We start from the raw sequence: 11,047 nt of genomic DNA, 5'->3' as shown, positions 1-11,047 counted from the left end.
CGCCCTCTGGCCGGGCCTCACCCTCTCACCCATGGTGTGCACCGGCCCCGTGTTGTTCCTGGGCATAAGCATGTGTGCAAAACCGCACACCGTGTTCGTGTGCGCCCGTGCTCTCCGCCTCACCGGCCAGGTTCCCAGCATCTTAAGAAACTGCCGAGCCGTCTTCACCCCTGCTGCGCACTATCTTGGCCCCCACTGTGCGCCCCCTCCATCTTCACCCCTGCCACGCACTGTCTTCACTCCACCCCCCCCCCGTGCCCTCCTTCTTCACCCCTGCCGCGCACTCTATTTGCCCCTGCCCCTGCCCTGCCATTTTACACTCAAGGGTGCAAGCGTTCTGCGGTGTCTGTGTGTTGGACCACTGTGTGTGATGTGGTTCCAGGGGCCCCGTGGCCCCCGGAGAGTGGAAACCCCACGTGGCTGAGCCCGAGGTAACACAGCAAGTCCCGCGAGCTTGCTGACCTGTTCTGCCACCACCCTGGTGACGGGCCCACAGTGCACAGGCCACGGCCGGGGATGTGTTCTAATTCAGGCAGGGCAGTGTGACCTGCAAGGCCCCAGCTGTTGGGCCAGGACAGGGCTGTTTATAGAAAAGCCCGACACCCCCCCACCCAGGCCCTCTGGCTATTTATAGAGCTGGGCTTGGGGGGGTTTAGTGCCCCTGCCGGCAGGCGTCTAGCCCTACAGATCCCATGTGAACCCCCACGCTGTCCCCACCGAGCCAGTCTCCCCCAGAAAGGGCTCCAAGCCAGCACCCCCCTTCCACAGAGAGAAGCACCCCCTTGTGACCGGACTCCAGCACTCTCCCTCTCCAAGGCGGCTTCTGTGGCCATTCGGAAGGCTGGGCTCCTTCTGGAAATGCAAACAACCCTTCCCACCTTGTCCCTTCTGCTACAGTCCTGCCTTTCTGCCTTTTCCGAGTCTCCACAGCCAGTTCCTCTCCCAGCCCCTCACTCTCAGAAGCAGCAGAGATCCCCTACAGCCCCCAGGCCACCTGAGGCCTTGCGCTCCACCTTCAACCTGCTCAGCCTGGCCTGGTCTTCGAGAAGGTGGCCATCTGCCCGTGTCTGGCCACTTCCCACGCTGCCATGCAGGGGGGCGGGGGGTTGTGGTCCAGGGAGGCTGTGGCTGGAAGGCCAGCCCTCGCACCGCACCTGTAACCCGCACTCCGGAGTTTACCCCACAGCAATGCCGGGGGGAAGAACTGCCGGTGTCCCCTTGTGAGAGGAGGGTCTGGGCCACAGAGGGAGCCCAGCCAGGGCCCCAGCAGGAGCCCAGGATGGGGAAGGGGGGAGGAGGAGACAAACAAGGGGCAGGTTGGCAGTGCAGTCCTGTGCTGGGACTCTGTGAGTGACTCTGTGTGGCAGCCAGTCTGCTCGTTTCCTCCGTGGGTGTGCTGGTCCCCCAGTGGAGCCCGCGGAGCGCAGCGGCTCTCTGAGCCCTGCCCAGAGGTTGGCAGCTGGGCTCTGGGTCCCTCTATACTGAGACTGCCCCCCACCCAGAGGGGACAGGGTGAGAGGCTAACGGAGCACCCCTGCCCCGGGGCCCATGCCTGGCCCCTTCTCCCAGTGAGTGAGAGGGGGGGAAGGGGAGCCATTCCTAAACCTGGTCCAGGATGTGGCCCGGTCCCGGGAGGCCTCACAGAGTCACAGAGGGGCACAGGAGCCCAGCAGACGGATGCAAATCCTCTCTGGAAACCCAGTCTCTGCACAGGCTGGGCCAGGAAGGGGTCTGGTGTGGGGCTGGCCCCCCTCCCTGGCTGTTTCCCTGCTGGCCAGGTGACCCTGCCATCATCGGTCCTGTGTTCCCAGATTCTAGGGCCCTGCGGACCGAAGGCAGCACAGCCCGGGAGAGCCTGCCCGCCCTGCAGACACCGGGCCCCTGAGACTATGCGTGGGTGTGCTGGCGGACAGCCGCGCGCTCTCTCTTTGGCCACTAGAGTGCGCGCTTCCGTCCAGGGAGCAGGTTCACTTCAGCGCAGGGGCGCCGCGATCCCCCAGGACGCAGGCCCCCCAGGCGGCGAGTAGGACATCGCGCCCCTTTTACAAGCCGCACTCCCACTCTGAGGAGGAGCCCCCAGAGTTTCCAAAACCCTGAGGTCGTAGGCCTGGTGCGTATCGGGTCCTGCTCGGGCCAGGGAAGCGCAGATGCCCCCATGCGCGTTCTCGAGGGAGAAACCTGGACCGCGGAGCGCTCTCTCTGTCTTTGGGTCCCCACCTCCGTTAGTGAGTGTCCCCGGCCCAACTCGGCTCCCCGGGGGTGGCTGGGCGGGCGCGGGGCGGGACCCGGCGGCCTGGAGGTCACCAAGAGGCGCCGCCACCTGGCCAGGCCCGCCCCCGGCCCGCCCCCTGCCCCGGGCGGCTCCTTTTAATGGTGCGCCGGCCTGGCCCTCCCGTCGCCCAGCGCAGCCGAGGAGCCAAGCCAGCATGTCGGGGACCCGAGCCTCCTCCAATGACCGGCCCGCCGGCGCCGGCGGCGTCAAGCGGGGGCGGCTGCAGCAGGAGGCGGCGGCGACCGGCTCCCGGGTGACCGTGGTGCTGGGCGCGCAGTGGGGGGACGAGGGCAAAGGCAAGGTGGTGGACCTGCTGGCCACGGACGCCGACATCATCAGCCGCTGCCAGGTGCGGGCCTACCCCCCCAGCTAGCCCCCTCCTCCCCTTGCACCCGGGGACCCTGTGCTCCCACGCCCTGACCTGGACACGCCTCCTGGATATATTCCCTTCCCTGACACCTGGGACCCCTAGCACACGCACACTCCCCCCTCCCCCTTCCGCTCCCCCAGGGACCGCCTCCCCCACCCAGTCCCACCCCTTAAGGCAGAAGGCCAGGGCAGAGCTATAAATACAAGTGCTGAGTTGGGGACACCGGATCCTCATGGGGTGGGGTGGGGCACGCAGTGGGTGTGACGCTGGGTGCTCCCTGTGGGGGTGGGGTGGCGCCCCCAGCTTCTGTCTGCTCTCAGACACCTCCGTCCTCCTCCTGTCTGGGTTGAGCACAGAGCTGGCCAGGACCTGAAGGAAGCCAGGGGCAAGGAGGGTCCTGGCCAGAATGGGGGAGGGGGAGGGAGGGGCCACGGACTGCCGGCCAGGGTGACCCAGTGGTCACCCAGGGTGGGCACTGCCAGCTGTGGGCTCTCTCCGTGCTGCCCCCTGCACCAGAGCAAGAGCCAGGCTGACAGACCTCAGGGCACAGACAGGCGGGTTTTAGGCCCACGCTGTGGCTCTGCTGCGGCTTGGGGCCATGCCCAGAAATGCTGCCCCAAAAGGGGAGGGGACATCCCTTGAGATCCTTTGCCTGGTCTGTAGCCTTACCCCTGGCCCCAGCCAGAGGGGCTCAGGCTGGGGCACGGCCTCAGGGAAGGGCGAGCCCAACACTTGGCTCTAGGCCCATGTCAGCCGCTCCCTGTGCCCCCTCGGGCAGTGGGTTCCTGGAAGGTGCTTCCCGGGACCGTGAGAGGCTCACTCCATCTCTGCCCTGAACTGGGCCAGCGAACCATTCCGGTCCCCTGAGAGCCTCCAGGGGCCAGAGGCAATCTCTGGGCACCCTGCGAGCTAGGGGCTCTTGCCCCCTGCTCCTGAGCACATGGTGCCACGGCCCCAGTGAGCCTCACTGGTCTGTCTGTGGCTCATCCCCCTCCTGCAGAGACTGGGGGGGCTCTGTGGGCTCCCCTGGTTCTGGAAATGGTTCTGGAGGGGGACCTCCTTGCTCCGCCACCTGGGTCAGCAGGCCAGTCCCTGCCCTCTCCTGTCCGTCACTAGTAAGAGTCCTGGACAGGACTGGCCAAGGGCAGAGCAGGCTGGAAGCCTGTCAGCTGACCTGAGGGCCCACTGGGCACCTGGCCCCCATCTGACTTCTCAGACTGGGATCAGACGTGTCTCTGCTTGTAGGAGCCCCGGCTCCTACCCACCCAGGGGGGAACCCGCAGGGCCCCCTCCCCTTCAGCCTCCCCACAAGTGGGGAAAACAGGGAAAGTGAGGCCCAGAAAAGTTGAGGAATTCGAAGGAGCGGCATGTGTGGGCCCTCACGTGTGCCACACAGCCCTGGAGACAGCCCCAGTGCCCGGCTGCATGGTGAGGGCCAACCTTTGCCCTGGGGAAGGCTGCCTCTTACTTAGGGGGTGAATGCACGAAGCCCAGAGTCGCGGCCATCAGGTGCTCAGAGCCACATGGAGCCCTGGCCCCCGGAGCTGGGCAGCGCACAGAAGCGGCGGGCCCCGGGAGGCAGGCGGCACACGTGTAGTGGGCGGGCCGGGCCAGGCCAGGAGTCCCGTCTGGGTGGCTGCCTGGAAGGGCTGCAGCCAGCCAGCCCCAGTGACCAGAAGGGTCACTTGGCCTGTCACTTGGGCCCGGGGCCGTCCGAAGTGGCAGCTGCGTCCCCCATGGGCTGGCTGCACTCTGCCCCTGCTCTGCTGACCCTCAGGCCGGTCTCCTCCTGTGGTCAGTGCCCCAGGACCCCCCGCGACCTCCCTTACTGGCCTGGCTTCCTCCCGCCCTGTGGGGGCTGGTCCCTTCTCACTGCACACATCCCTCATGCCCCCAATCCGTGCCCTCCAGGCCTTCACGCCGCCACCTCCCCCTGCCCCCCCCCAGTCCCTCGTCCACGCCCAGCATTCTGGGTCTTGGGAGCTGCTTTGGGTCCCCGAGGGCCTCCCTTTGTTCTTGGCAGGGCAGGCTCCCTCTGGGCCATGTCACCACAGCCCCCGGGGGCCCCTGTGGGCCTGCCGTGGGGCTGGCACCCCGTCTCTGCTCCCTGCACAGACCTTTGGGCTGTGAGCTCTGCCCGCCCCCCACAAACCCCCACACCTCCTCCGGGCTCTCTCTCTCTCAGTGTCCTTCCTGCTGCTCAATCCCACCCGCGGCCCCAGGCCCACGGAGCCAGCCGCTCCCGCTCAGCCCTCCCTCCACTTGCACAGTTACTTTGGTCAGAAGGCTCCGGGGCCCCCAGCCCAGGACTGCCAAGGTCAGGATTTAAGACCCCTCCTTTCAGCTGCAGTGTCCACAGGGCTCCGTGCGTGGCCTTGCCCCGTACGAGGGTGCCTTGCAGGGCCTCTTGGTCGCCACGGCAGTCCAGCCACCCCTGAGCAGGGCCCTCGGCCTCCAGCCGGTGGAGGAGAGGTCTGGCCCTGCACTCGGGGGCCTCGGAGGTTGAGGGGCCGTGCCCTGAGGCCTGTCGGTGCTCTGGGCCCCCTCTCCTCAGGTGGGTCTCGGGAGACACCTCGTCTCGAACCCCAGGCCAGTCAGAGCCCTCACGGGGACAGGGGCTGGGAGTGCCCGGTGGGAATTCCAGAAGCAGGTCTCCTGCACATCTGCATGCTCTTACTGGCCACCCAGCGGCGGCTCCGGAAGGAGGGCCTCCCCAGGTCACACCGCCCTTGGTGGCCCCGGGCAGGGGAGGCCCGGAGCCCAGGACCTCCTTCCTCTCAGCCCCCCCCACCACTGTCTCGCTGACCAGAGGCTCCTTTTTGTTCAGGTCGAACGAGTGAAGGGGTGGAGGAGCTGGTTGGCAGGTAGACCGGGGGAAGCCATGCACAGTGGGGTGAGCCAGGCGCCCCCCGAGGGTGGGCCCCCTTCTGTGTGTCGTGCAGGGTCCTGATAAAACCTCCGCTCTGCAGCCTGGGACCCAGACCCTGACCCAGCCAGACCCCAAGCACACTGGGGCTGGCCCACGGGCTCTCTGTCCCCTAGGCTTTGGGGCCTGATGGGGACCCCACAGCCTTGGAGAAGCTGCCCCTGCCCCCGCCCGCCCCCACCCGCCCCTGCTCACATCCCTGCTTCCGCTGCCCACTTGTCTGGGACTTGGACCAGGGCTAGGGACAGACTCGGGCGGATGAGCAGGCACCTGTCCAGAGTGCGCTGGCCCAGGGAGACAAGCAGGCTCCGGCTGCAGTGGAGGGGCAGGGCTGTCTGCGAAATAGGGATGTTGGGGAGGAGTCTGGGGCTCAGGGGCCCCTCAACGCTGACGATGGCAGGGACTGCATCACAGGACAGATAGCCAGGCTGGTGGCTCCCTGGGAGCCAGGGCCGAGGAGGCACTGTGGCCAAAGGAGCTGTCCAGAGCAGCATGGGGACCCGGGTGGCTGGGGGTTTAGAGACAACTGGAGGGGTGGTGACCAAGCAGGTCATAGAGGTTGGGCCCTGGCAGGTCAGAGGTCAGTGAAAGGCCTTCCAAACAGACGGCAGGGTGCTGGGGCCGAGGGCTAGTGAAAGGGGGCAGGGATGAGGACAGAGGCTGGACATCAGGGCACACATGCAGGTGACAAGGCTCCCTCCACAGGGCAGCCACACGGAGCCCTGTGGGTGTGGACCATGGAGGCCAGGAGGGGTGTGGAGAGGCACCCGGCAGCCGTGCCAGGCAGGGGTGGTGCGGGCAGAGGAGCAGCCACAGCCCTGGGGGTGGGGGGGCCCCTGGGGCACCCTCGCGGCTTTGCCCCACCCTCCATGCCCACTCCCAGCCCTCCCCTGGCTGCCTCTGAGGAGGCGATGTCCCTGAACACCCACAGGTCCTCCAGCCATCTGAGCTCCCCCACCCCCGGTCAGTGTCCTCAAGGCCTGCGGGCGCCAGAGCACACTTGAGGCCCAGGAACGGCCTCCAGGAGCTGCACTGCAGGCGATTCAGGGGAGCCTCGGGGTAGGGGCCCAAGGGCGGCAGGAAGATGGCTCCCATGGGCTCTTGGTCCCCCGGGTTTTGGGGCCTAGTGTGGACTCGGAGTGGGCCCTCGGGGCTACACAAGCCTGAAGATGGCAAGGAGGGCGACAGAGGGCACACAGGGCCGGGCGGTCTCTCTAGATGGCACAGGGCAGGTGGCCTGCTCTGCGCGGCCCAAGGCCGTCATCACACTCTAAGCCCACACAGCCCTGTGGAGAGGTGCCCTGCTGGGCCTGCGCCCTGACTCTGCTGGGCTCCTGCAGGGAGGGGAAGGCCGGGCCTGCTCAGATCCCCCAGTGGGCCAGCCTTGGCTGGGTTCTGCTTCCACGTCCAGGAGAGAGAGCACCCCCCTTTCTTAGCTCTTTTCCTCCAGGGAGGCTGCCAGTAGGGGTGTCCGTGAGTGACCCGACAGGCTGGGTGGGGGCGATGTGAGTGGAGCTAGGCCTGACCTGAGGCCCCACCGCAGAGCCCCCTCCGGCCATCCCACACCCTGCACCTGTGCCCAGCTCCCACCGGACTTGCTGGCCCCCCAGGAGCACCAAGGTAGGGGGAGGCCAGCTTCAGGCAGTGAAACTGAGGTCTGGCATTCACCCCTCACACCGGGCCGCCCTGAAGTTCAGAGGTTCAGTGCTCACTCTCCCAGGGCACGGAGCCTCCGGAACCTGCCCCCTGGGACAGGGGGCCAAGAGGAGCCGCCCAAGAGGCAGTCCCTGTGGAGGTGGCCACATGTCCTCCCCAGCGTCTCCCTGGGACCCTGGACAAGCTCCTCCCTCCAAGGGGTTTTCTGAACCAGGTGGGACCACCCCAGCCCGACGGCCCCCAGCCTGCTGTTCCTGGGCCTGCAGCCTACAGACGTCACCGGGCCACTGCCTAAGGCAGGCAGGTGGGGCATTTCCTGCCCAGACCTCACCACGGGCCTGCGCGTGACCTGGGGGAGGACAGGCCGGGTCTCTCTGGGACAGTCCCCTAGGAGCTCTCAGAGGCGCTCCCTGCAGGTCAGCCGGCCCCGGGCTCAGCCTCCGGGCCCAGACTGGCTCACACTCCTGGGAGAGGACTGTGGTCTGACACGTAGGCCCTGCAGCCGGCAGCGGTCACCTGATGCCTACTGGCCCATGACGAGCTGTTCCTAGGTGCTCGTGTTTACCCCAAACAGAGGTGGGAGTGCATGTGTGTGCATGTGTGTGTGTGTCCTGGGACCAGCTGACCCTGGCCCCAGGCACAGGGAGGGCGGGGGAGGCAGGTGCCCGGGCCCAGCTGGGGCCGGCAGGAAGCGGTCATGGGGGGTGTGGGTGCCTGCAGAGAGGCAGCGGGGCCTGAGTCCCGTCCAGCCTGGATCCTGCTGCAGCCCCATCTGCCGTCGGAGAGCACGCCCCCAGGCACCCCTCCCGCGGTGGCAGCGTGACTGGGCACGAACACGAGTGTGGTGCAGGGGACTGTGTGAGGGGTCAGCACACAGGAGCCGAGACCAGGGCAGAGCAAGGACGGGCTAGGCCTCTGAGGCCGAGCCCCTGCCCGGCAGCATCTGCCGGCTTCATCCCCTTCCCTCCCACGGCCCCTCTGGGATCCCTCCCGTCTCCTCCTTGTGGCAGTCCACCCGGGTCACCTACCAGCACCGTTTCTGTCCTGAACCCCTGCAGCCCAGTGCTGCCCTCCTGTCCTTGCTCATGGGACACCCCCCTGGACGCCCCCACCGCCCTTTCACCCTTCCCGTCTGCTCCCTACAGGGCAGCCCGTTCCTTCCCACCATCATTTGCTGGGAGCCTGCGGTCAGCTCCCACAGCCAGCTGCGTGGAAGCCTCAGGGCAGCTTGGCCCTACCAGCCGCGGGGCACCTGGGGACATGCCCGTCCTGGGTTGTGGGGACCCAGCGGTCTGTCAGAGAGGGCCCTCCATGCCGTGTCTGGGCAGCAGCGGCAGACCCAGATGGGCCGTCCACGTGCACTAAACACGGGGTGCGGGGTGTCTGGGGCCCCGCGTGGAACTGCTTTCTCGCAGGGCCCAGCTGGGCAGTCGGTACAGCTCACAGGGGTGAGGGCCGTTGTGGGAATCCGGGAGATGCGCTAGCGCACCGGTGCGTGATGGGAGGCGTGGGAGGGCAAGCCTCTGGCCTGGGGGGTCTCTGATATCTGCCCCCGTGGAACTCGGGCTGTGGGGCCTGGGTCTGCGCTCCCTGGAGGGGCCGGCCCCTCATTCTTGCATCAGAGGAGGGACCCCCAGAGGGGCTTGAAGGTGGGGCGGGGTTATAAGCAGCTCTGGGGGCCTCTGCCAAGCTGGCCTCCTAGGGGCGTGGTCACAAGGGGGTCCTGGGGGGCTGGGGCCCCAGCTGGGCCAGCCCCTGCACCTCACCCATGGAGTGGGTCACCAACCCAGTGCACCCCAGACCCAGATCAGAGCCACCACCGCACCAGATGCCCCAAGTCCAAGCATGGACAGCATCCGCCCACCCTGGGGGAGGCGGCCCCGGAGCACGCATGCCTGCAGCTGGTCAGGAGTGAGGTTGCCACGCCCCGAGGCTCCCACACACTCAGCCGGGTCTCTGTCCCCAGGGTGGCAACAACGCTGGCCACACGGTGGTGGTGGACGGCAGGGAGTATGACTTCCACCTACTGCCCAGCGGCATCATCAACACCAAGGCCGTGTCCTTCATCGGTGAGTGTCTGCCTGCCCGGCCACCAACCGGGGTCCCCAGGGTGCAGGCGAGATGGGCCTGGGATGCCATGTGGGGCTGGGCTGGACCGAGACGGGGCAGGAGGCCCATCCAAGCCCCACGCAGGAGCATGTTTGCACTTGTGGGCATGAACGTGAGCGTTTGCACCCCTGCGTCCCAGGGTGTGTGTGAGCAAGTGTGCTGTGTGGAAGGGGATGTGCACGTGTGCGTGCGACTGTGTGTGCGTGTGTGAGCAATGGCCAGACTCTGCTGTGTGCAGGACCTTCCCTGCCCTTCCAGGGCTGTGGGGTCTCCTGCTCTCCATTTCTCTTGGTCTCTGTCTCCCTTTCTCTCCCCTCCCTCCCTTCCGGCCACTGGGCTAGACCGCCCACCTGGCCCTCAGCCCTTAACCCGAGCAACCTGCCTCAGCCCGCCCCCGGGGACGCCCTCCCACAGCGACCCAGACTTTTCCTCCGGCTCCTTCCACGACCTGGCAGGTCGCACTGGGGACGTACCTGCCCCCGGCCCTCCCCAGGTGGGAAGCGTAGTCTGCAGCTGCGGGCATGAGCCCAGGGAGGGCTTGGTGGCGGGCCAAGGAAGACGCCGGCTGAGGGGCTGTGTGTGGTCAGACGAGGCTGGGCAGAGGAGAGGACTGTGGAGTACAGACAGGGGCTGGGCAGGGGGCGAGGACAGCGAGGGGACAACCCGCAGGGCGAGGCCTAGCCAGGCCCTGGGCCCGCTTGGCAGGAAGCAAGGCCAAGGAGGCACTGCTTCCGCCGAGGGGCTCTGCCCGCGTCAGGAGCTGGGACCGGCCAGGCCAGCGGCTGCAGCCCAGGCTGGGTGGCCACCAGGCAGCAGGGCAAGGGCTCAGCCCAGCCAGCGGTGTGCTGGGCAGAGGCAGAATGTGCCAGAGCTCACAGAGCTGCCCCTCAGCTTGTGACACTGCCTGGGCCCTGCCACGTGGTCATCTCAGGATGCCGTGGCATTTAGGTGACCTTTTGTACTCAGCATGGACTGCACAGTCTCAAAGCCATTCTCACCTGGACCCGTGTCCCCTCTCCCTTGGCCAAGCCTGTGCCACTGCCAGCCCCGTGGGGGACCAAGGCTGGAAGGGGCTCCTCCTGGGAAGGCAGCAGGCGGCCCAGCCCCGCTGCCTCTGGTCTAAGAGAAAAGGGCTTGCATTTCGAGTTAGCCTGGACCCCACACCAAGGTGCTGTGTGACCTGGGGCAGGCCACCTTCCCCCTCTGAGTCCCCGTCCCTGCCCCCAAACAGCACGTGTGTGGATCCCACATCGTATGGACGGGGCGGGCACGGCTCCCGGAGGCCCCGCTCCACCGGCACCGTTGGGGCTGCGTTCTCACGCTCTCCCGTTTCCGTGCCGCTTTACGGATGTGGAATTTACGTGCCGGGAAATTCCCCACAGTCGTGCAGCTGCCACCACGACTCAGCTTTAGGACGTTGTCATCACTCCGAGAGGCTCCCTGAGGCCACTCGCTGGGGCCCTGCCCCCGCCGCAGCCACCACTGCCCGCCTCGGCTCCGTAAACACTCCATGCTGGCTTCCGTCCTGCTTGGGCCATGGCGTCTCTACCGTGATAAATATATACGACATAAACTCCCCATCTTGGCCACCTTTAGGCACCGGGCTCTTGGCCTTAAGCAGTTCACACTGTGGTGCAGCCGCCAGTTCTGTTTCCAGAACTTTCCACCATCTTCCCCACCTAAGGCTCTGTCCCCACTAAACACTCACGCCCAG

The 11,047-nt window shown here is 66.9% G+C and overlaps 1 protein-coding gene across 1 annotated transcript in view; it reads left to right on the top strand.

Annotated features, from left to right (window-relative positions):
* Positions 1-2,385: 2,385 nt before the first annotated feature.
* ADSS1 (adenylosuccinate synthase 1) overlaps positions 2,386-11,047 on the top strand; it is a 17,343-nt gene continuing 8,681 nt past the window's right edge. Inside the window, exons 1-2 of the mRNA XM_029950765.1 lie at positions 2,386-2,621; positions 9,191-9,293. Of these exons, the coding sequence (XP_029806625.1) occupies positions 2,427-2,621; positions 9,191-9,293 (298 nt within the window). The 5' untranslated portion in view covers positions 2,386-2,426. The remainder of the gene's footprint in view (positions 2,622-9,190; positions 9,294-11,047) is intronic.

The sequence above is a fragment of the Suricata suricatta genome, chromosome 9 (assembly GCF_006229205.1).
Source record: "Suricata suricatta isolate VVHF042 chromosome 9, meerkat_22Aug2017_6uvM2_HiC, whole genome shotgun sequence".
NCBI lineage: Eukaryota > Metazoa > Chordata > Mammalia > Carnivora > Herpestidae > Suricata > Suricata suricatta.
The sequence above is the reverse complement of the archived record's forward strand: the minus strand, read 5'-3'. Positions and strand labels throughout refer to the sequence as shown.